Source organism: Macaca fascicularis, chromosome 4 (genome assembly GCF_037993035.2).
Source record: "Macaca fascicularis isolate 582-1 chromosome 4, T2T-MFA8v1.1".
NCBI lineage: Eukaryota > Metazoa > Chordata > Mammalia > Primates > Cercopithecidae > Macaca > Macaca fascicularis.
Window position 1 is genome coordinate 75979694 of NC_088378.1, and position 25623 is coordinate 76005316.

General features: G+C 42.2%; 1 protein-coding gene across 13 annotated transcripts in view; it reads left to right on the plus strand.

The window, feature by feature from the left end:
- The window catches only part of FAXC (failed axon connections homolog, metaxin like GST domain containing), a 68808-nt gene that overhangs the window by 20702 nt on the left and 22483 nt on the right, over window positions 1-25623 (plus strand). For 7 of the 13 annotated variants that reach the window (XM_045391256.3, XM_005552300.5, XM_065543686.2 and 4 more), the window contains one exon: window positions 6445-6668. The exons of the other annotated variants lie outside the window; for them this stretch is intronic. In XM_045391256.3, the coding sequence (XP_045247191.1) occupies window positions 6445-6668 (224 nt within the window). The remainder of the gene's footprint in view (window positions 1-6444; window positions 6669-25623) is intronic. 13 annotated transcript variants of the gene reach the window in all.

The window sequence follows — 25623 nt, forward strand, 5'->3', positions numbered from 1 at the left end:
TGTGGTGGCTGGCACACATCGGTAGTCCCAGCTGCTTGGGAGACTGAGGCGGGAGGACCTTTTGAGCCCAGGAGTTCAAGGCTGCAGTGAGCCGTGATCGCGCCATTGCACTACATCCTGGGCGACAGAGTGAGACCATGTCTCTAAAAAAAATAACAAAAATTAATTGTTCTAATGCCTGTGTGTGTGTGCACACGCGTGTGCGCGCACACACACACAGGCATTATTAGAACAGTGGATTCAAGCTCGCTTCTAGGTTGGCCATAATTTTAAAATTTTGAGTGTAGTTCAGGAGATGGGATACTTTCATAAATTGACTTAACCAAGAAGATCTTTTCTAAAAGCCAAGAGACTACTCTTTCTGATTATAGCTTGGTTCATATGTTCTCCTTTTCTTTCTTTTCTCCCCACCCCAGTTTTAGATGTAGTGAGGGCCCCTGTTTGGATGGGTTGATCTAATGCTTGTGAAACTTGGTGAAACTACAGAAACATATCATATGCTCCTATATTCTTGAGTAGATATTCAGAGTATAAGCAAAAGACAGCAAGGATGTAGCCCTATGCAGAGAAAGGCATGCTCACGATTTGGAAATCCAGGTGTTGATACTCAGTCTTCAAATTGTAGTTTGTTATGGGTTCCCACTTACAAATATTCATTTCTATCATAGGCCAGGTATTGAGTTATAAAGCGTGATATCTTCATTAAAATATCAGGGGTCAGCTTCTCTTTGTTTTCTTGTTCACCTTTAAACATTTTTGAGCAGGTTTTGTTCCTCTGTTCTAAGATAGTCTTTTAAAAAATCTCTTTGACCCCATTTTTGCGGAAGAGATTAGATACATTCGTTGTGATAAGGAAGATGAGTATTTCAACTTCTTGAAATAGATTCTCAAAATGATAGATTAATTGTTTAGCCTTGTCTGCTTTCCAAATTGACCCTCCATGTCCTCTCCTGTTAATGATTCATGATTCCTTTTGCAATGGGCCTCCTCCCAGTGGAGAGTGAAGAGCCGTGGATTTCAAGAGAAAATTGGCAGCCCCTTCTTCATTTTCCATAGGCACATCTCGTTGTCTCTTTTCCCATTTTTCTATGTATGTGTCATCCCTTAGAAACACTACTTAGCAGTAGCAGGCTCAAAAGCAAAGCCTTTTTTCGTTTAATCAATAATTCATTATTTCTGCAAACTTAATGAAATGACTGTTAGTGGCCAGGATGGTATGTATACCTGTTATCAAGTGACTCAAAGGCTGGAGGGAGACATCAAGCCTTTGCAATGGTCAGTGCTGGGGGAGGGTTTGAAGAACCAAGGAAAGGCAGCCAGCTACTACTGGAGAGAAGGGGGGAAGGCTTTGCAGAGCAGGTATTGTCAAAATGGAATCCAAGGACAGTTGGAGTGCCAGATGAAGGGGCTGGTGGTAGGGAAAGAGTAGGATGTCTAGGCAGAGGGAGCAACATCTGCAGAAATTTAGAGGAAAGAAGGAAGCATTTGGGGAGTATATTAGGCCGTTTGGGCTGCCATAACAGAATACCTTCGACTGGGTGGCTCATAAAGAACAGAAGTTTATTTCTCATGGCTCCAGAGTCTAGTGAGTCCATGATCAAAGCATCAATAGATTTGGTGTCTGGTGTGGGCCAGCTTCCTGGTTCATAGATGGTCATCTTTCTCACTGTAACCTCGTATGGTGGAAGGGGCAAGGCAGCTCTCTGGGGCCTCTTTTATAAGGGCACTAGTCCCATTTATGAGGGCTCCACCCTTATGACCTAATCATATCCCAAAGGCCCCTCCACATGCCAACACACTAGGGGTTAGATTTCAACACATGAATTTTAGAGGGACATGAACGTTCAGTCTATAGCAAGGAGGTTCATGTAATTCTCTATGACTTGTGCGTAAGGTGCATGGGAGTCAGTGCTGGGAGATGGGGCCCGAGAAGGGCCAGGTCATAGAGGGGTTAGACTGTAGGGAGAGGGGCTGGCATGCCATGCAAAGGAGCTGTGGGGAGTTAATGAATGACTCTAAGAAGCATTATTGTTAGGATTAGGTTCATGTTTAGGAAGCTCTTTGTATACACTGGAGCAAATGGATTTCTGAAGGGCCTTGAGGGGATGTCAGGGGACCTGGTAGGAGGCCAGGTTCCTTGTAGTTAAGAAATAATGAAGGGCTGAACTGCAGTGTTTATGGAGTTGGAGAAAGGGCAAATTCACAGGGTGACTGGCTGTCAGGAGTGAGGGAGAGGGGGCAGTGAAGAATAACTCCTGGGATTCTGCCTTGGGCGAGGAGAATCAGGTTTGAATGGAACAAAGATGATGAGTGCAATTTTGGAAATGTTGGTTTGCAGTTCTTGAGGGTCATCCACATAGGATCCATGGATCTCAGGAGAGAGGGCTGGATATGGGAGACATGAGTGTAAAGTAATAGGTGTGAGTTAGATGGCTCCAGGATTGTGGAGTAGGAAGATAGGAGGAATGAAGATAGAGATCCTGGGAATATGTAAGGGGTGAAAGGAAAAGCAGTAGAGGTCTAAGCTAAGGGGGTGTTCCAAGAAAGAGGCCAATAGTGTCAGATACTTTAGAGAGTGCGAGAATATAGAAAGATGGTTTATTTAGATGTTGCACTGTTGACTTGGACAAGAGTGATTTTGGTGGAGTAGTTGGGATAGAGGGTCCAACCATGTGAACAGAGTTTTCAAGAATCTTGGCTGTGAGAGGAGGTGGATTCTTGTTTGCAATAACATGGAAACATACACCATGTGATGTCTTCTATGTGTAGTAATTGATTTAGGAATCTGTGAAGCATCTATTTTCTTTGGTATTTAAAGTTTATACACATTTCACTGGCCTCAACCCTTAAAGACCTGCCTGACCCTCATTTACTTCTCTTCCCTGACACTGGTCGATCATAATTGGGCACAGACAGTGAAAGAGAGGAAGAAAAATCAAGAGCAAGATAGAAGGAGAAGAGAGGAAGACCAGACAGTTTCTGAAGTTACTTCTAGCTGTGAAATTCTGAATCAAGCCAGTGTTTCTTCTTCTGTGTCCTGCATTCAGCCTGCTGCAGGTAGAGAACCCCACACCATTGCACTGGCAGAGACCCCTCCCTGCCAAGAACAGAACAGCTGCCTCTTCCTTCGTGCCTGCTACTCCTCAAACTCTCTACACTGCAATGTTTTCACCTTGTGTGCGCGCCCTCATTTCCCATGCTACAGAGGAAGCTAAAGTCATCAGACAGGAACTCTAAACTCTGTAGCCCCTCACCCATTACAACACTCTGTCTTCCTGAAGCGCAGAGAAAGATGCCCCTACTTCTCTCCAAGCTGCCTCTTTCAGCCTGGCCTTCACATCTTCTAACTTGCCCTTGAACTGTGGTTTCCTCAACACTCTAGAAACTTCCTAAGGAGACCTCATCTCCTCTCACAGCTTTTAAACCACCACCAGCATGCCCTTGCTCACCAGTTCTCTCTCTGGAGTCTCAACCTATCTCCTGAGTTCTCAGCCTTCTAGATATCTTCACTTAGGGGTTCCATGGGAGCTTCAAATGCTACAGGTTAACTAATCTTTCATCATCCAAATATATTCTACCTTGTACAATTTAGTATTGGTTAATGGTATTACCATCTACTCAAACTATCATTTTAGGAGAAAATGCCTAATTTCTCTTTACCCATAAATCTTTACATCCATTGTAGTCCAGCAGACTCTTTTCCTTCTGTCGCAGTGTTTCTCCTGTGGATTCCTTCTACCTTTGCCTCACGCAGTGCATCATCTCCTGCCTGGTCTGGTAATTGGCCTTCGTGCCAGCATTTTCTCCACCTTCCAGTTCTTCCTTTACATTGCCACAAATCTGACTATGTTTCTTGTCTGTTTAAAGCCTTCCAGCAGTTAAACTTTGCTTTTGGAATAAAGTTCAGCTCCCTTTCCTCAGGCCTGTCCTGACTGGCCGTTGCCCGCACCTCCAGCCTCACCTCTTCCAGGCTTCCCCAAATGCAGCCTGTACCCACGTGCCCCTTCCAGAAGTTCTTGCAGTTCGTCAGGCAGCCGACGCTCTTCATGTGCACACCTTCCCCCCTGCTCTGCCCGGTGAGCTCGATCAGTTACGCTTATGATCAAACCTGTGTAATTTGTCTACAAAGGATTTTTTTTCCCCTTCTAACCTGTCAGCTTAGAGCCACACATTCCGCGTTTTTACACTTTAGATGCTTTTCGTATGCTATTATTACTTGATCATGTTCAATTTAGAGTAATTTAGTTTTATCCTAAGACCATTGACTTCCAAAATGGTAAAAGGTTGTATAACTCTTTTGTTGTGAATTTAGGCCTAGTACAATTAGAATCAAAGTGCTGAATTATTCTAATGGAATGTGAAAATTGCCATCTTAATTACTGCAGGTGTGAAAAAAGGAGTAAGTAGGAAAGCATTTCGTTTCTATGTCTGTATAGAATTTACTAGAAAAAATGCGAGATATTCTGTATTGAAAGATCAATGGAATGCTCTGACTATACACATTAATTAGTCACTATTGTGATGTACTTCTTCCTGTTTTGGGGAAAAACTATTTCTTGATTCTTCAGTACTTTATTTTGAGAGATTTACTGAAAGAGGCACACAAAGCTTTCTAATCAGATTTGTGGGCATTCTTTTAACAAGGTAGTCAAGAACAGCTATAGCTATTGCACAGGGAGTATGTTGAAATTGGCTGTAAGACTTTTTGGTAAAAATCAGGAATCCAACAATTTTAGAGAAATCTATTCCTTATTTTTATTTGTTTTTAGAACAGAGAACCCTTATAGAACAGAACTATATAAAATGATCAAAATGCCTTTTTTTCCCCTTGAGGTGGAAAACAGCATTTCATTATAGCTGTGATTTACTATCATTCCTTGAGTTCTCTCTCAAAATATTTTTCAGCCCTTTGATTTAAAAAAAAAAACAAAAAAATAAAAATAAAAAAAACCTTAAAAAAACGCAGCATTCTGGCTATGCCACTTTCCAATTGCATGAATTTCTTTTTATTTCTAAATTTTTATTTATTGATTGCAGTTTGTCAGGCAGCCGATGCTCTTCATGTGCACACCTTCACCCTGTGCTTATTGATACAGTGGTCCCACTCTGTGTTGCTCAGGTTGGCCTCAAACTCCTGAGCCCAAGCGATCCTCCTGCCTTGCCCTCTCGAGTAGCTGGAACTACAGGCATGTACCACCACACCTGGCTTCTGAATTTTTTGAAGTGGCCTTTACTGCTGTATCAGCCAGTACTAAGAGTAGAGGTGAATGCCAATACATCTTTTGTTACTCATCAGGGAGGAAAAATGAAAATGTCTGATGCCTGTACTCCCACACAGCTACATTCTCTTCAGCCTTTGGTAGAAAACCCTTTAAGTTTCTATCTACCAACACTATTAGCCATAAAAAAAATTCTTGCCATTTGGAGAATAAAATCAGCAAAGACCTGGGTGTGGTGGCCAGCAAAATATTTGAACAGTGAACAGCTGCTGGCCCCTCCATACGGATCACACTGTTTTCAGGAGCACCCGAATGAGCAAGTTTACCACTAGGATCACCTAGACAGGAAAAAGGATTCAGCCAAGTTCCATGGGCAGTTGTGTTCCCTTTAGAGTTCTCGAGAACAAACTGAGGTAAAGAGTTGATTTTCTTGGAGAACAAATTATTTGCATAATATTTTAATTTATAATAAAGATGGAAAGGTGCACTTACTCCCTAACGTGCTATCAAAAAAGCAAAAAGGCTGGGTGTGGTGGTGCATGCCTCTAGTCATAGCTACTCTGGGGGCTAACGTCGGGGGATCACTTGAGCCCAGGAGTTAGAGTCCAGCTTGGGCAACATAGCAAGGCCCTGTATCTTTTTTTAAAAAGGCAAAAAGGTTTCTTTCAGAAATTCCTTTCTTTCTTTTTTTTTTTTTTTTTTAACTCTTTTATATCATGAAATGTAAATGCACATGCAGAGTATACAAAACAGAAATGTGCAGCTTAATTAATGAACACCAAGCATAAACCTGTGGAACCATCCTTTTGCTCAGGAAAGAGAATGATGCCAACACCCCTGTCACTACTGCCTCCTGCCCTGGGCCCCCATGAGTGCTCACTCTCCTGACTCAAAGACTTTTCAAGTGGGTTTCCACTATGGGATTGCGTGAGAGAAGGCAGAAACGTGGCACTGGGAGGGGAGGGGAGAGGTCTGAGGGTGGGTACCAGGAAAGATCTCATGGCATCTTTATCTGGATTTTTTCCCATTTCTTCCACAACCCCTTAAGTCTAGGCATTGACTAGAGCCTGTTGTGATATCTGGCATGCAGATTGCTCTTGATTAAAGCTGCAGTTATTCAGTTCCTCCAGAGTGTACTAAATTCTGAACGACTCATTCTAAAGTGACCCTGTGGAGCTGATATGTACCTGATGCACAGTAGTAACTTGTTTCCACACAATTCCAGGACGTTAGCTTATTGCCAGTGGGTGGACAATCTCAATGAGACCCGGAAGATGCTCTCTCTTAGTGGTGGTGGTCCCTTCAGCAACCTGCTGAGGTGGGTCGTGTGCCACATAACGAAAGGAATTGTGAAACGCGAGATGCACGGCCACGGCATTGGCCGCTTCTCCGAGGAAGAGATTTACATGCTGATGGAGAAGGACATGCGGTCTTTAGCAGGGCTTTTGGGTAATGTACCACACCTTCTATTCTATATTTGCTATTCTTACTTTTTGCATGATTAGTAAAGCACTGTTGGTTCACTAATTTATGTTTTAATTTTGGCTGATTTCTTTGCTTCCATGTGTAGATTGCGGTCCCCACATTTAACCAAATCCTCTAATTTTCAAAAGCATGTGTCTTTCTACTTAATCACTGGTACTTGACTGTTTTTAGCATGGTGAGCCCGTGTGAAGAGAGTATGGAACATACTTCAGCCTCACCACCTGGCTGCAAGTGATGCTGGCATTTCTGAATGTGCTGTAAGAAAACGGGGATTTTGAGCAAGGAAGCACTTCTGTTTATAAACAGGTCAGGGTCACAGGCTACTTTAGGAACACACTGCTCAGAGGTTCAACAGTGTACCCATTGACGTCAAGAGTTTGAGACCTGCTGACAGCGCTGATTCGGATCCATTCCCTGTATATGTGGAACATTTGTCATTTTCTCACCCCTCTTATTCCTCTTCATGTTCCTAGTCCTCTTATTACGAGCACATTTTAACCCTGATTTTGTATTTATCACACACAATGATATCATTTTATTTGGGAAACCACTAGAAGAGAAGCACAGAGAGCAGTGTGTACCTGTGGGCTGGTGAGGATGGCTGGGAATAGAATGATGCACTCTTGGTCCCCTGGCTGGCTGAGGGGGCCTGGGCTGATGTGATTCTTCACTGGGCAGAGCTTGATTCATAGCGATGACAATTCATAAACAGATATTGAATTCAGGACCTTCTATGTGTGAAATAATGGCTTCTCCTGGGGGATAGCTAATGTATAAGGAGCCAAGTCCTCCATGTGACTAGGCCATCTCACCAGGTCCTTTGAGGGCTACTAGTTTTTTCTGCAGAAGGTGGGTTTTCACTGGCTCTCCGTCATCTGCAGTAATTTCCAGATTCACCCTCATCCTCGTTCTAGAGCACATTAAGTACCTCACCTCTGCTAGGAAGTCAAGTTTAGAATTTGTTGAAGACCACCTCATGCCTTAGGAACTGGAAGCCATGCTGAGTAGAGGCCGTGCTGGGTATAACCTGTCCCTCGCAGAGTGACCCACTCTGACTGCATCTTTTTGCTCTACATTTCAGACAGTTGCTAGACCTGGGGTCCTTCCTTGAACCCCAGCCTGCAGAGGGCAGATCCCAGCACCACATCCAGCTCTTGGCTAGCTTCGTTACAGGAGCTATGTTCTGGGGGTGGGGGCTTGATACTGGCTGGACTCCTTCAAAAGCTCTGTCTGGCTTGCAGAATTGACATTGTCTAGGCCGCCTGTTGTTTTGCTCCACCGGGACCAGGTAGACCTGCTTGATGTAGATGTGAATGGAATTAACCTCAAATTTGCCTCATTCCTTTGGAAACTTAATGCTGGACTCTTGGCCTCAGAAACCAGGCTCACAACTGGGCCATTTCTCCTTAACAATGGCTATGTCTGTTCCTGGCTTCCTCCCCTTCCTCACTGGCCCATGCTCTTGTGAGCCCCAGTAAGCAAGGAATTGAGTCCCTGGAATTATGACAGAAATTATGCTATAAGCACCACACATCTTTAACAGTTTTTAACAGTGTGGCTTTTTTTAACCAGAGAGGGGTGACCTTCACCTTTCTGGACATTTCTGGTTGGGAGAATCAGGAAGCAGGGTGATACCAATAATAATGGTGACTGACAATTGTTTCTCTCGCGATTAACGATTTAGACAATGCTTTCTCCCCAGTTTTCAGGAGATGGGAAGAAAAGGAATTACTGATAGCTAGGTTGGATACATGATAAGTATTCAAAACAGCATCGAAAGTCTGGATGATTTTCTGGGATGAGAAGCTGAGAGGGCTAGTTGAAAAGTTGGAGTTAGCTGGTGTTATATTCTGTGAAGACCAGGGGGCAGTGTAGTTGTGAACTCTGTGATAAGAGAAGCACTTTTTCTATATTTGGGGAGGGAGAGGTTCTTGGGCTGAATATCATAATTTGTCTTACTAAATGAGGCAAAAACCTCATTTCATTTATTGAATAAGTGAAATTCAAACTACCTCCCTGCCATCCCGACGGACATGGCTCATTTTTAATGCCCAGATGCCTAAGAGACTCAAAATTCAAAATTACTTTTTGTTGAAAAGCCCAAGATTTGGGGAAATAATTGTCTGTGGATGTATATCTGACTCATCAGGGTACATTAGTTATCAGTGTTCCTGGTCTATCAACTTCAGTGATTTGAACATTTCCCAAGTGCCAGGAGCTGAGGAATATGAAGATGGGTTAGAGATTTCCCCCGTCTCAATCAGCTTGTAGTCCAGTGGGTGATGAGCCTATAAACCAGGAGAGGCAAAGTACTGCTGATCCCTGGTGGCCTGTTTTCATATGGCCTGTGAGCTAATACTGGTTTTTACTTTGTTAAAGCGTAGGGAAAAAATGCAACAGAAATGTGCACATGAGGCCTGGAGAGCCTGAAATATTCACCATCTGAGTCTTCACAGAAGTTTGCTGACCTCTGCTCCAAATGAGGAACTGCACAAGTTAGGCTGGGGCAAGTCCCACGACAGAGACCTGTACTTGGTGCTCTGGGATGAAAGAGCAGGGAGGACAGGGGAGGGCCATAGATGAGATGGCAGTGTGTTGGCCCAAGAAAGAAAAGCGTTGTCCCAGTGACGAAAATAAGGAAGGACTTTTTGGGAAAATCATGAGAAAAGGAATCCCAAGTGAGTGGCATTTGGGAATCATGGTTGAAATGAAGATTAAAAGATAGTTTGGGGGCAGTCTTATAAAGGACAGTAATTACCATGCTAAAAGATGTGTACTTTATAATACAGATACATGATGATGTTGCAGATTGCTGAGAGTAAGAGAGAAGGAGCCACATGTGTGATCTAGAAAAGCGGCTCTGTTGGTGTTGTAGGGGATGAATTAGGCCTGGTGGGAGGTGATAAAGAGAGACAGGAGACAGGCAGTGAATAGCTATGGATGTAGTTTTAAAAATTGTAACTTAATTCAAACTAAAATAAATGAAATTCAGACTACATAAAACATTAAACAAAATTAGCTAATTTTTATTTTCATATATGAAAAAAACTCTACAGTCAAATCAGGTAGGGTTAGAAAATATGGTTTTATGATATAAAATACATTAATAATATGATGAATAGTTAGGAGGATAGTCATAATTATCTCAGTACTGGGAACACATTTGATGATGAAGTTCAGTATTCATTCCTGATAAAAACTCTTAGTGAAATAGGACTCAAAGACTAGTTCCTGAACACGATGGAAGGGTATTATATTAAGCCAACAACTGGTGTCAGACTTAATGTTGAGTCACTCGGAGCATCCCCAGTTAAATAAAATACGAAACGAAGATGCCTGCTCTCGCTATTATTTAATGTAGTTTTGGGAGGGGTCTGACAATGTAGTTGTATAACATGAAAAAAGATATCTTTATATTGGAAAGGAGGAGACAAAATTAGGAAAGAAATTAGGAGATCATGTCGCCGATATAATGGAGAATCAACTAAAATTACTACAGTTAACGAGAGAATTCAGTAAGTTTATGAAGGATACAGAGCTAACATGTAAACAAGTTTTCTTGAGTATCTCAAATAACTAGTTGGAAAATATAATTTAAAAATATTAGAAGTATGATTTATATGAAATATTCAGGACCTACAGAAATAAAATGAAGCAATCCTAATAAGAGCACATTTGTTTAGAAAATGGAGAGGTGTGCCTTCATTCTTCACTGACTGGAGCATGATGACTCCAGAACTCAAACCCCAGCTCTAAGACCTTGGGCAAGCCTCTTGACTTCTCTGGGCCTGAGTTTCCTTGTGTAAAGTAGGAACAGTAATGGTGAGAAGAAAAGTAATGCATGCAGAGTGCTCTGAAAAGTGGTCGGCATGTAGAAGTAATCAAACAGCAAGCAAATGTGGAGAGCAGGAGTGACCAGTGTCTGGAAGGAGAGGTTCGTGGTGCTGTGAGAGCTGACAGTTGAAGGGTTTGCTTTTTAATTCTCATGTTCTCATGTTCCCCTTGGGGAAGGTGTGTGTGTTCACCACAGAGAACTATGTGTAGTGGTTGCCTGACTGCCCCCACATGTCAGAAATGCATACACTGTTTATTTCTGAACACTCCCAAAAAGGGATGAGAGTCAATAAAGAGCCAAGAAGACATGAAAATCAAAAACAGAAAGGTGAGGTTTTTGGGAACCAGTGTGGCTAGAGGCAGGAAGCCTAGTGGCTGGCATATGGGTGTGGGAATCCTGGAGTCGGATCCCGGGTTCACATCTGGGGCGTAACTGCTTGCCAGCTCTTTGATTTCACACAAATAACTTGAATTGTTTCATTTGCAAAATGAGGGTCAGAACAATACTTACATCACAGAGGATGGGGACTAAACGAAATGCTTTCTGTAAAGTACTTACTACAGGGCCTGGCACATAGGAAGTGCTAAATAAATATTAGTTATTCTCATAATCACTGTCACTGATTTTGTATGTAACACAACTTCATTGCAAACATTGTTATCTGGGAAAAATATCTACGTAACAAAGATCTTTTTTCTGATTTTAGAATTTATTGTAGAAATTTGGGAAGGTTTAGAAAAGTATAAGGAAGGAAAATAAGTCACCGCAATTTTTAAAAAATATATTTTTCCCATCCCTCCCTCACTCCTTGTTGCTGTAATCTTCTAACCCATTGCTAACAACTGTTACCATTTTGGTGCATATCTTTCCAATATTTTTATGCATAATTTTGAATCATCTATATATACATATTTGTACATATATATTTTCCATTTCTTCTATTTTTAAATATTCTATACCATGTGATTCTGTGTGCGGGGTATCACACTTGGTGCCAGGAAAACTGATAGAAGATTTATCAGACAAAATCCTGCTTTGTCTTTTGCCTTTTTAATATTTCTGTTATCAGTCCTATATAGATTACAGGTATGACCTTGAAGTGGATGGGAAATAAGACAATGAAAGTTAGAATTGTATAGTTGTGTCCCATGTTAACACAGAGATCCCCAGCTGTGGCCGTGAGATACAAAGTATGAATGGAAGATGGACTCTAGTACAAAGTCAAAGCAACACCACCCATTTGACAGATAAGAAAAACGAGGTACAGAATGGTTGAATGACTTGCCAACAGTCACACAACCACTAACAAGTGAGGGCAGGACTCAAATCCAGGCTGTCAGACCTAAGGCCCCTACTGTTTTCTGACCTGACTACTACCTTGGTTTCTTAAGAATTGTGCTGTAAAGTACACAAGTTAAATTGTGTCAGGATGACTTCTTTAGAACATTTTCTAAAATTGCCACAAACTTCCACTGGCAAGTTAAAATGTGGTCTTCAAAGTGATTTTTAAGTACATTTGATTAGGTTGCCCCTGAAAGCAGAGTAGAGATTTAAATGTGGAGCATTATCACTGATTTAGAGATCCTGAGCCTTGTGAGTTGAAGCTGTGCCCTTCATCAGGAGGCTTGCTGCCTAGTCTCTAGGCTGAAATGCTTAAGGAGAAATGATCTCTTTTTTGGGGGCTGCTTCTGAAAGAGCGAAGTGGTAAATGGAATTTGTAAGTGGAAGTGAAAAAACAACCTGATTTCCAGCAAACTTCACTTGATTAATAAAAAATATAATGTGCTTTTCTTCTACTTTTTTTTTTGGCTAGTCTACAGCATTTTATTGAGTCCGAAAATGGCTTGAGGAGTCATTATTTTTTAGTCTTTGTTGACACTGGATCAACACACTTTTAAGAATCAAACTTTTTAGTTATTTTAGTAAACGTCAATGTGATCTTGACTGTAATAAAGAGTAGGGAGTTGCAAAGTAGTGCTTCCCTTTAAAGGCAGTAAAAATGAATCATTTGCTGCTTCATGTCAGCTTCCTAAGCATGTATAATGACACCGTGGTTTTGCTTTTCAGAATGACTGTATTTTGCTGTAGAATAAAACAAGCAACTTTGTTTTCCAAGTATATAGATATTTGGGTGATCACTTAGTTCAGAGTTAAATAATACATGGAAGGTGAAAATATTCTCAAAGAACAGCAGGGTTAAGCTTTTGTGATTAGTCATAGAAAATCTGTAGGTTGCTCTTACCCAGAAATGCCTTTGGGGTTCCATCCCTCCAGATTAGGAAGCCTATACTATCAAGCGGTGTTGATGCTGTTCAGGGAGCAGATGGACTATAGCAGAGTCAGGGAAATTCAGAGACGGGCATGTGTTGAGGGAAAGGTAGAGAAAATATGGGTGCAATTATGCCTTGCAGTGTAGGTCAAAAACCTTGGAAAGGCGGGTGCCACACTGCAGTCCTCTTATAGCTCTGGCATGCTGAGAAAGAGAGAACTGGTCTCAGTGAGCTCAGAATCTAAAGACAAGGCTGGGCTCTTGTAGGAAATACGCAGGGGGAGGGAATGAGTAGGTTAACAAATGTAGAAGAGCTACCCTCTGGGGAGCGTGCCCTGGGTTGTTGTCAAACGCTTTCTGTGGTTTTATATACCTTATCTTGTGGTTCTCACGTTTCTCTGAGCACCAACACAAGATTGGATTTTGATGCTTCTGGAAAGCAGCTTTCATAAAGTTTCCCAGAGCTCAGAGCTATTCAGGAATGTTGACGGGGCAGCGCCTTGCGTGTTGGGGGTGAGTGGGTTAAAACTGGGCCTGAGTTTCTTCTCTTGATCTCTCTACTGACCCTAAAGCTCAGGGGTGGGGTACAGGGTGCTAGGCGGCTGGGTTTGGTGATACAGATCATGATGAGGCAGCACAGACTACTAAAGCCTGATGTTTCTTTGCTTTTAATTGGATTATAGATCCTGGGTGGTGACACAGCAGTTATCTCATGGGAAAAGTGGATGAATAATTGGTAAATAGAGTTGGTTTGGGAGATATAGTCATATAGAGGGAGAATAAGAAAAATACAGTTTCAGTTGTGAGGCTCAGCTGTGGACTGCTGATGGTCAATAAATATCTGCTGGATGAATGAAGAAAAGAATGAGTGAATGTCAGAATGCTGTTAGCAGAAGACAAGCATAGACTCCAGGATCTGTGGATGTTAGGAGTACTTTCTGAGCAAAAAATTTAAATTTGTAAATGTATTTAAGAGTAAGTAGGATCAGAAATAGCAATGGGCTGTGCAAGTGGAAACTGCAATGTTATTTTCAGCCACTTTTCTGTTGTTGGACACCTTAGGAGGAGCGTATACTTGTAATAATTAGAATTCAGGCAGAAGGGTAATTCCATTGACTTAGGACTGCGTGGTTAAACACACATGCCTTGAACAGTGTGGCGGTCTTTTTTGAGGGGCTTAAGGGTTGGGTGGTGAACACATTGGGCACAGCCCTGAGCTACCAGAGCTGCCACCTGAGGGAGATATTGCAGGTAAACATTTATAAAATCTCAGCACTTGTGAGGAGTGCTACTGTAAAGTGCAAAGTGCAATGAGGAATTTTTTTGCAGGGGAAATGAACATGGTGGTGGTAGTGATGAAGAGGTGGTTCTGGAAGCCTTCAAGAGGTGACGTTTACTGTTTTTTTGTGTGTGTTGTTGTTGTTTTAAGATGGAGTGTTGCTCAGTTGCCCAGGCTGGCGTGCAGTAGTGTGATCTCAGCTCACTGCAGCCTCCGCCTCCCAAGTTCAAGTGATTCTCTTACCTCAGCCTCCAGAGTAGCTGAAATTACAAGTGCGCAGCACCACGCCTGGCTAATTTTTGTATTTTTATTAGAGATGGGGTTTCACCATGTTGGCCAGGCTGGTCTTGAACTCCTGACCTCAGGTGATCCGCCTGCCTCGGCCTCCCAGGGTGCTGAGATTACAGGTGTGAGCCACTGCGCCTGGCCAAGGAGGTCACATTTAAGTTGCATTCTGAAAGATAAGCCCAAGTAAGGCAGGCGTGTGTGTAGGTATGGGCAGCAAGGGTGGGACAGTGAGTAGAATAGCGTGGACTAGAGAAGGAACATCGTATGTAAACAGCCTGAGATGAACAGCATCTGGGAGATTTCAAGGAGTGAAAAGGTGGCCAGTGTGTCTGGAAATGGTGTGAGAGCAGGAGTGGCATGAGGCAGTGGTGGCAGGGGCTGAGCTCATAACAGTCTTATGTGTAACATAAATAAATCTGGACTTTTCCCCAAGAGCAGTGGAAACCAGCAGAGGTTGAAAGTTGGGACATGGTGTGATCCTATATCCGTTTCATGTGCTGGAGGGGCCAAGAGTAGATTGGGTGGCCCAGGGAAGAAGCTGTTGCCCAGGCTGTAGTGCAGTGGCACAGTCATAACTCACTGAAGCCTTGATCACCTGGGCTCAAGTGATCCTTCTGCCTCATCATCCCGAGTAGCTGAGACCACAGGCATGTGCCACTACGCCCAGCTAATTTTTATATTTTTTGTAGAGACGGGGTTTTGTATTTTGTATTTTCTGTAGAGACGGGGTCCAGGAAAGATAAGATATTGTTTCGACTATAGGCATGGTGGTAGAGTTGGGCAGAAAGTTATGAATGAGAACTATGTGTTAGAGACAGAACTGAGAAAATTTAGTGATTTGATGTGTATGTGTAGAGGGGGAGGGTCATGGTGATGGAGAGGGGTGGGGTCAGGCATAATCAAGTTCTGGACATTAAAACTTAGTGGATGACTGGGTGTGATGGCATGTATCTATAGTTCTAGGTACTCAGGAGGCTGAGGCAATGGGGATTGCTTGAGGCCAGGAGTTGAAGGCTGCAGAGAACTGTGATTACAACTGTGAATAGCCACTGCACCCCAGCCTGAGCAACATAGCAAAACCTCATTTCTGAAAAGAACCGAAAAACAAAGGACAAATAAACATTTGATGAGGTAGCCATTCACAGCGTTGGAGGACACTGGAGAAGAGGGGAAGATGATGAATTTCAGGTGTGGGTATGCTGAGTTTGAGGTCCCTGTGAGAAGACACATGAGTAGAGATGCAGTATATGATAAGGGCAGCTGTAATCAGTGGAGGAAAGACAAATTGATTCAATAAATGGTGCTAGGACAGGTGGCTAACCATTTGGAACAAACGAAGTTCAATTCTGACTTCATGTCATATACCTGAATAAATTCCAAATGAATCAAGCATTTAAATGTGAAACATAAACCCATAAACATAAAACCATAAAGGTGCCAGAATAAAATATGGGAAACTTAAAGAATGTTGAGCTTTGGACAGTTTTTCTAAACATGGTGCCGTAGGGTGAAACTATAAAAGAAAAGATGAATTGCTTGATGACATGAGAAAAAATTAAACCAACCTCCTGTATATAAAAAAAGTTGCCATATTTAAAGTTGAAAGGATAAGCTGGAAAAATGTTTGCAACATGTGACAAAAGAATTAATATTAACATATGAAGAACTTTTATAAATAAATAAGAAAAGTGAATACTTAAGGGGGAAAATTGGTCAGAAGACATATAAAGAGGTAATTTACAAAAACAATACAAATGATGAATAAATACATTAACAATGTTCAACCTCTTTATTTTATTTATGTACTTATTTTTGTTGAGACAGGGTCTCACTCTGTTGCCCAGGTTGTAGTGCAGTGGCACAGTCATAGCTCACTGAAGCCTTGATCTCCTGGGCTCAAGAGATCCTTTTGCCTCATCGTCCTGAGTAGCTGGGACCACAGGCGTGTGCCACCACGCCCAGCTTTTTTGTATTTTTTGTAGAGACGGAGTTTTGCCATGTTGCCCAGGCTGGTCTTGAACTCCTGTGCTCAAGTGGTCTGCCTGCCTTTGCCCCACAAAATGCTGGGATTATAGACAGGAGGCACCGCGCCAGGCCTCAACCTCTTTAATATCAGAGAAATGCAAGCTAAAACATGAGGCACTTCTCTGTCAATGAAATTGGCATATTTTGTTTTTGTTTTGTTTTTTAAATACTATGAAGAAGTATCAGCAGGGGTATGGAAGAGGCATTGACATATTGTGGTAGGAGTAAAAATTAGTATGTAGTTTAGTAGTTTCAAAAGATAAAATGTCATATTTCTAACATTGACTTAATAAGTAATTCAACCTTCAGGATTTTTTTTCCTAGGAAAAATATTGGAAAGATTTAACTAGAAGGAGAATTCAATACTAAAATATTGCAACCTTACAATTATTAATCGTGTGGCTTTTTGGTCTGGAGTCTGATTTTTGTTTGAGATAGTAGCTGGAAACTTAAGCTGCTATAGGTACTTGCTCTCACTTTCCCTACCCTCTTCTCCTTTATGTTGTCAACTTTCCCTTTCTTCAGCTGGGAGTCTGAGGGTTTAATGGGTGCACAACATGTATAAATTGGTTTGTCTTCAGACACCCACTTGTAGATCATTTATGAATAATCTGCATGTCTCTCTATGAATGAGTGACACCCTTTCATTAAAGAAATGATCTAAAGAAATGATCACCTAAAGAAATGATCACCACTGCAGAGAATGCTCTGAAGAGCTGAGCAGTGTACATTGGTGTCACCAGGTTGGAGTTCAGTGGACCGAGGCTGGACCTTTCTCCCAGAGTGTTCCCAGCAAGCCTGTTCCATGCTCCTGGGCACCTGGTGCTTTCTTTTTCAGAGCTCTCCTTGCACCCTCTCCTAATGGTTTGGTTTGAGTGTTTCCTCAGCTGGACTCTGTGCTAGGCCTGGCAGATTCCTCCTTTGTCTTGAGAGCCCGACTGAGTGCCTGGCACACATGGGGCATCCAGCCTATGTTTATTGAACAAGAGTGTAAGGAGCAGTTTTGGGATCGTGCTTTTAAAAGAAAAATGGCCAAACTAGTGTGTTTCCAGAGGAGGCTGGTCAGGAGTAGTTAATGGGGAAAAAATTTCATGTGAGGAATTTGAGGATACTGGGCATGGATAGTATGGAGAAGTAAAGCTATCAGGTAATATACTAGCTTTTTTCGAATATTTAAAAGTGGCTAATGACTTAAGTGCCACTGTAGATGACAAGCATAAGGGGGAGGGGAGAAGAGACAGAGGGGATGGTGAGATGTATATTTGGGGAAATAATAGCTTACAACTCAGGGTAAGGCAGAACTTTAAGACAGAGCTGTCCACAATTGGGAGGACTTACCTTGTGATGTGGCCTGAGCTGCTATTCTCCAGATGAGGTTGGATGACCACTGTCATGATAACTGAGGAGGGGTCTTTTTTACAGATGGTGCGATGTTTAGAAATGGGAGGTCTTTCTAGTTCTAAGGGTTTCATGATTTTGTTTATTTATTTATTTTTGAGACAGAGTCTTGCTCTGTCACCCAGGCTAGAGTACAGTGGCACGATCTCGGCTTACTGCAACCTCCACCTCCCAGGTTCAAGCAATTCTCCTGCCTCAGCCTCCCGAGTAGCTGGGATTACAGGTGCCCACCACCATGCCTGGCTGATTTTAGTAGAGACAGGGTTTTACCATCTTGGCCAGGCTCGTCTCGAACTCCTGACCTCGTGATCCACCTGCCTCAGCCTCCCAAAGTGTTGGGATTATAGACGTGAGCCACCGTGATTGATTTCATTATTTTATGTTCACTCTCTGGGGAGAAGAGTAGAGTCATTTTGTAAGTCATAAAACAAGGCAGAGGCCAAAGTAGAGACTGGTTATCTCGAATTCTGTTTGCTCTGTTGGGTGGTGATTTATGTTTAGGCTGCTACTCACACCTGCTGAAGTCTCAGTGCTTTAAAGGATCCGTGTTTATGGCACTACTCTACATCCCTTGTTGTTAAATCTATGCTTTGAACAATGAATCTTCCACTTCATTTAAAGTTTTTTCTCTTTTTACTTGGACAGTAGCAAAATTGTTTTTAAGAAAGCTTGGGGATAGGCTGTTTTAATATCTGCTCTTCCTACTCTAATTAGATCATGCAACAGCACCTCATAGAGATGCCCACGTCATCTCCACATTAGGCCTTCAAGTCTTGGCTAGAAGCTGCTTGCTTACAACGCAGCGGCTACACACTCTTACCTCCTATGGAAGTGAAGGGAAAAAGCCTTCAGAACCAGGCAGTGGAAAAGGATGAATATCTACACACACGTTAGCACATTTACCATATGCTGAGTAACTGGGAACAGAGATCAGAGAAGAAAAATGAAGACATGGAAGTAATTATGCCTGTCAATCTAGCTAGAAAGATAAAATACACAGATAAAAGAAAAAAACCATAGACATTAAAAGAAATGATCTCGAACCTCAAAACAGTGTTTCCTATTGCAGATTCTAAGCATTCTCTAAACTCCAGGGGACTGTCTTGAACAGTGGCTTTCAGCCCTGACTGCTCATTTAGAATCACCCAGGGAGGTGTGGAGCGGGAGGGTGGTGCTTTTAAAACATAGCTATGCGGGTACCACGCCAGAAGAGATAATTCAGCCTCTGGGAAAGAGGTCTGGGGAAAGGTAGTTTAAAACTCACCAGGTAATTCAAATGTGTCTGTAACCCAATATAGGACAGGGATAGAGGAGGGAAGGGCCATGTGAGGTCCATGTGCCTTGGTTTCGGCAGGCACCAAATGGGAGAACATTGTAGTCTTTTACAGAGGAGGTGATAAAATCTAGAACAAATCAGGCCTACTTCACAGTTTTGCCAGAAAGGTTACCTTTGCTCGGTCTGTCTGCATGGTACATAGCCCAGCTCTTCTTTCCATGTCAAAAACCAGTTGCCTAGACAGTAGACTTTTTTGGTGTGGGTAAATTTTAGATACTATTTTTAGTAGCACCTTGAAGATAACTCTGGTCTTACAACAGCCCCGAGAGTGAGTTAATGTACAGATGAGAGGGCCAGATGGGGTTCAGAAGGGCTAGGGAATGGGTCTGAGGCCACTCAGCAAATGACAGTGCTTTTCTTCTGTTCCAGTAGAACTACTGTGTGTTTACCTTGGTGGTTTGTTAAAGTCACATGCCAGAAGAATAATAATTTGACCTGAAAACTATAAATTCTAACTTTGCCTGTATTGATTGCATTCTGGTGAGTGCCTCACCCTCTTACAAGTGCATACCGGAGTCCTGTGCTCATCTATTGAAGTGGAAGTGATTTACTCTGACAGGTCTTTACTTATTATTCGATAACTCTAAGGTGCTCACTGCTCTCTAATGGAAGGGACCATTAGATCATACACTCAGAAAGCATTAATTCTTCTTTTCACTCAGCCTCTCCATTCCAGACTTCCAGAGGGCTGAGGGCCCGGTATCTTTCAATAGCCAGGGACTGTGGGACCAGGCCCCATCCATGTTGGCAATTCTTATGGGGACCAGGCATTGGAGGTCCTGAATTGTGGTTTATTTGTTTTCCATTTTCCTTGTTGCTATCTGAATTGGTAGAACTATGCTGATTATGCATGAAAACGAAAGAATTAGTTTTAGCAGAATAAAATTAAATGCTAATAAATACCGAGTTCTTAGAAAACCTTGTGGCTTATTCAGCAATACAGATGGGTTGGTACAATTCTGACAGTCTCTATCTGGTCTCTATCCTGGGTCTTTATCTGGGTATATTTTAGCTTTTTCTTCCCCTGAGAAAAGCAACTTTGACTTTGTGCTTAAATTTCAGGGTTCCAATTACTGAATGATTATAATAAGAGAAAAAAAAAAAAAACCCTCACAAGATAGCATCATGTAGACAATAGTCTTTAAAAAACCTTTATGAGTACATATCCCTTAGGTGTGTTTATATGTTAGAGATGAATATAGAATGGGAAGTCTCAGCATCTCCCTTTCATCCCCACCCCTAAGTTGCCAGCTGTGGAAGTTCTCCCAGTGTGTATTCGGCTGGGCTGATTTGCCTGGATACAATTCAGGAGGAATTATAGATAAGTGATGACCTGGTATATTGTAATACATTGTCAATTGTTTGGTGCTTGGTCAACCTAACAAATTATTTCTATTTATTTAAATGATTCAACTTGTATAATAAACCAAAATTTAAAAAATTGGAAAAAAAGTAGATATATTTCATTATTCTGTCACCTAACTCAGTAACTATTTCCTATTTCTGTATACTTTCCACATACATATTTTTATGAAATTTAACTTTTGATGTACACATCTCTTTGTATCCTGTTTATTTTTTAAAAGCAAACACTAAACATTTTTCTCTGTATTGACATATTTTAAAAGTTTATCTCTTTTAATAGCTGCATAGTGTTTAATTGTGTTGGAAAGTACCTGTATTGATTCCTTTAACATTAGTCCAGTTTTTTTTTTTTTTTTTTTGTATTATAGATGACTCTTCCAGGTCTGGATGCATTACTTCTGAGGAATAATTTTCCCGAGATAAGTTCATAGGAGTGAAATTACTGGGTGAAGGATTATGCACATTGTTAGGTCTGTTCCTAGGCATCACCATGGTGCTTTCCAAAAGATGCACAAATTTACAAAGTGACCAGTAAAAGACTGAGGCTTCAGTGTCACTGAAGTCTTACCAGTATCGGATCTTACTACTCAAAAATGGTTACCACTTTATTCATTGTAAACTGATATCTTAAGGTTGCTCTATTTTCTGATTCTTCTGATTCTTTAATCGCTTGTGAGAATAAATATTTTTCTTTTTTGGATTTTTCTGTCTCTTTTTTTTGAGATGAAGTTTTTTTGTTTTTTTTGTTTTTTTTTTGCTCTGTTGCCCAGGCTGGAGTGCATGGCCTGATCTCGGCTCACTGCAACCTTCGCCTCCTGGGTTCAAGCAATTCTCCTGCTTCAGCCTCCCAAGTAGCTGGGATTACAGGTGCCCGCCACCATGCCCGGGTAATTTTTGTATTTTTAGTAGAGACGAGGTTTCACCATGTTGGCCAGGCTGGTCCCAAACTCCTGATCTCAGGTGATCCACCTGCCTCATCCTCCCAAAGTGCTAGGATTACAGGTGTGAGCCACTGCGACTGGCCTGGATTTTTCTAATTATGTATTGTCTGTGATTTGTCCCAATCCTTTATCCATTTTTCCAGTGAATGTTGAGGTTTTTTTTTTTTTTTTTTTTAAATGTCATTTGATCTATTTTATTTCACAGTGTTGTCTCTGATGTTTGAGGGAAATATTTCCTGAGAGTCACATGGAATCGTAAAAGTTTATGTGGAGGGACACTGACTTAGGCTCATCCTCTTTGCGGCAATCCCCATCCACTGTAGGCATCACGGTGCTTGTGTGAACCTTTTGTCCAGCACCTCACAGCAGTGAGCCTCAGCCCTGCAGTTACTTCACTCTTTCCATTAAGCCGCCCTCTCCCATAGGCCAGCTCGAGACTTAGGTGGTTCATGGGGCTCTCTGACCCCTGACCTTGCCCTCACAGCCTGCAAATGCACTCCTGCTTAGCCTGCAACACCCCACGCTTGATCTCTGCCTGCCTCTAGACCTCCCCACTGCCATCACAGTGGATTAGCCCCTTCCCATATTGACTTCCCTTCCACTCAGTCAAGCCTGAGCTCCGTCATGGAAGCCACTCTCTCCGTAGTATTCCCCGTCGGTGCCCCAGCCTCTCCCTCACCTCAACCATCTGGGAGTCAGCCCCATCGCCTCATTGTTCTCTCCATTCAGGCCTTTGAGTACAAAGTATCTTCCCTGTCTTTAACTCTTATCTCTTTAAGTCTCCTATCTTTAAAGACACCACCCACTTCTGTCCTGTCTCCTGCTTTCCCTTCACACAAAAGCGTTTTTAAAATGTAGCCAATGCTCTTCCCTTACCTCCCATTTTACTCTAAGACCAACTGCATCCTGACTCCCAGATCTGCTACTAGTTGCTCTTGAAAGGCTACCATTCAAAAGCTTTCCTATTCTGTTTTGGCCTTTTGGAAGTAGGAAGCTTCTACTGGAGAGAGAGGAACCTAGGAGCCTTTCTTCTCTGCTGTAATGCTAATGGAAATGAGACTTCTTGGGTGTATTAAACTACAAAGACAGGCTTTCTGCTCTGGAGGCTTTATCCCACCTTTTCAGCTCCGGAGATTCCCAGCTCCCTCTTGATGAGACATTAGTGTCTTGTGGTTTCAGGTGATCCCCAGTTATTGGATGTAGCAACTGCTAACACATGCAGGCACTTAACTCCATGCCAGCACTATTCTGAGAGCTTTTCAGGTATTAACTTATTTCATGCTCACAACGATCCTATCCATGAGGAAATTTAGGCACAAACAGGTAACTTGCCCAGGGACACCCAGCTTGTAAATGGTAGAGCTTAAATTTCAACCTAGTCTAGGAGAAGCCAGAAGTCGTTGCTGAACACCTTTTAGCCCTTACCTTACGTATTGGATTTCTCTGATCCTTCATCCCTGCTTTTCCTTAAATGTATCAGTGATTCCCAGGATTCCAGCCCCCACCCTGTTCATCTCACATTGCATACTCCCACATATTTATCTCCGCACACTCCCACATATAATAACTCTCCTGAATCCCAGCTGTTTTCTAGATCTTCACTTAGATGTCCCAGAGCCTGCAGAAATTCAGCACATCCTACAACAGAACTCTTCATCTTCCCACCAACCCAGCATTCCCTGTGACCTCTCTCCATGAATGGTAGCACCGTCCATCCAGTTGCTCCAGCTGGATGCCAGAAGTCATTCCCGAGGGCTCCTTCTGCATCATTTCCACTGGGCTTTCAAAGCCCTGTACTGCCTGACCTCTCCAGTCTCATTTTGTAGCCCCCGGCCCTTGCCTGCTGTGTCTTAACCACACTGTTCTCTCTGCCTCACAGACATTCCAAGCTTATTCTGACTTTCAGGCCTGTGTCTTAACTCTTTCCCTGCCTGGAATTCTCTTCTTCCAGATCTTTGCCTGCTCGATCCTGCTTGACATTCATGTCTCTGTGTAAACAGCACTTCCACAGAGAGGCCTTCCCTGACCACCCACTCTAATGTAGCCGCCAGCCACCCTCTGTCGCATCACCTTGCTTTAATTCTCTGCATAGCACTGATCATTGGCTGCTGTTTAAAAATTGATTGATTGATTTGCTTATTGTCTCTTCATGTGATGTAAACTCCGTGAGAGCAGTGACCTTGTTCCATTGGTCACTGTATCCCACTCACCCAGAGCCATGTCTTGCAAATAGTCAAAATAGTATTGATTAATATTGATAAGAACTGACATTTATGGAGTATTTACAGTGTGCTTAGGCAAACAGTAATGCAATATATAATATATACCCTTGTGTATAATATACCTACCCTCAAAACTATATATAATGTATATATATGTTATAATATGTATTACACATATATGTATAATATAAAACACCTACTATATATTTTTTTCATATGGTGATATAACAATACCTATATTCTGATGGGTTTAGTGAGAGTTAAATGAGGTAGAAATTGTCCTCATTAATTTTCACTAAAGGCGTATGAGGGTAGGTACTATTATTATCATTAGTATTATTATGCCTGGTTTGTAAATGAGGAAACTGAGGTACATTGTAGTGAATTAGCTTACCTGAGATCATGACTAATAAGGGGTGGGGGTCAGGCCTGGCCCTGGGAGTCTGGCTGTAGAGCCAGATGCTCAGTAAGTGCTTGCTTACCGAACAGATGGCTATAATTCATCACCGGGGTGCTCACCAGGTACCTGAATCTGCTACCTCCTTTCTACCCCACAACCATAGTAAAACACCTGATGTCTCTTGCCTGGATTTTAACCACAGTTTCTTAACTGATGTCCCAACCTCCAGTTTTGTTTTTTAACACTAAGAGTGGTTACTTTGAAATGGAGACTAGAGCTGTAGGCTCTCAGTTCCTCTTAGGCTAACATTCAAACTCTTTTTTTCCACAAGCCTAATTCTCACATCTCCAACCTCATCTTCTACTTCTTCCCGTATGCACCTTGACTCCTGCCACACCAAATTACCCTTGTTCCCTGAAGTCCACTGTGCTGTTCTGCAACTTCATGCCTTTGCACAAGCTATTTCCCCTGCTTTGCTTCACTTCACAGTTTCTCAAGACTTATTTCCACTTACTCAGAAACTTTCTTAAGTTTCTCCCTAACCTCCCCCAACATCCCTGGGCTGTGTTGGAGGTGCTTCCCTTCTGTGCCGTTTCGCTGAGCGTGTACTTCCATCGAGGGAGTGCTGTGTTATACTTGTCTGGGTTCTTCCTGTCCTCCTGCCCTCCCCCACTTTCCGATAACCTTGCCTGTGGACACTGTCGTCCTGAAGGAATTGACTGGCTTCCCTCTAGTCCTGGTCTCTAACAGAAGGCCTAGTAAACAGTAATCACTCAACTATTTGCTGAATGAATACTAACTTCCCAAGGTCAGTTGAGGCAATCCGCAGTGTTATAATACATATAAGACAGGACAATATAATATATTACAAAACATTAATAGAAAAGTTTCAGAAGCCTGTTAGAAAAAATACACTTTTGGAATGAGCTAATTCCTGAGATTAGGTGCAATTTAACTTTGAGCTTTTGGCAACCAAGGTAAAAAGGGAAACGTGGGGTTTGTGTTTATTTTCTAAGAAAAGGAAACACTCAAGTTCTTCAATGGGGACAATTTTTTTCTTGGTCCTGAATTCTAGGAGAAGATTCTTCCATGGATGTTACATAAGGGAGAGTGGGTTTCCTTGTAGACAGTTTTTTTTTTTTTAATTATTTTATTTTATTTTTTATTTTTTGAGACAGAGTTTCTCTCTTTTTGCTCAGGCTGGAGCGCAGTGGTGTGATCTTGGCTCACTGCAACCTCCATGTCCTGGGTTCAAGCGATTCTCCAGCCTCAGCCTCCCGACTAGCTGGGATTACATGTGCGCCCCCACGCCCGGCTAATTTTTTTGTATTTTTAGTAGAGATGGGGTTTCATCATGTGGTCAGGTGGGTCTCGAACTCCTGACTTCCGGTGATCCATCCGCCTCAGCTCCTAAAGTGTTGGGACTACAGGCATGAGTCACCACACCTGGCTGACCGTGTTTTTTGAATATAAACATTTGTAAAAACCTTTCTTAATAAAAGCTCAGGATTGAATGTTGAAGTTCCAAAAGCATTTCTTTGAAGATCTACTTTAATATAGC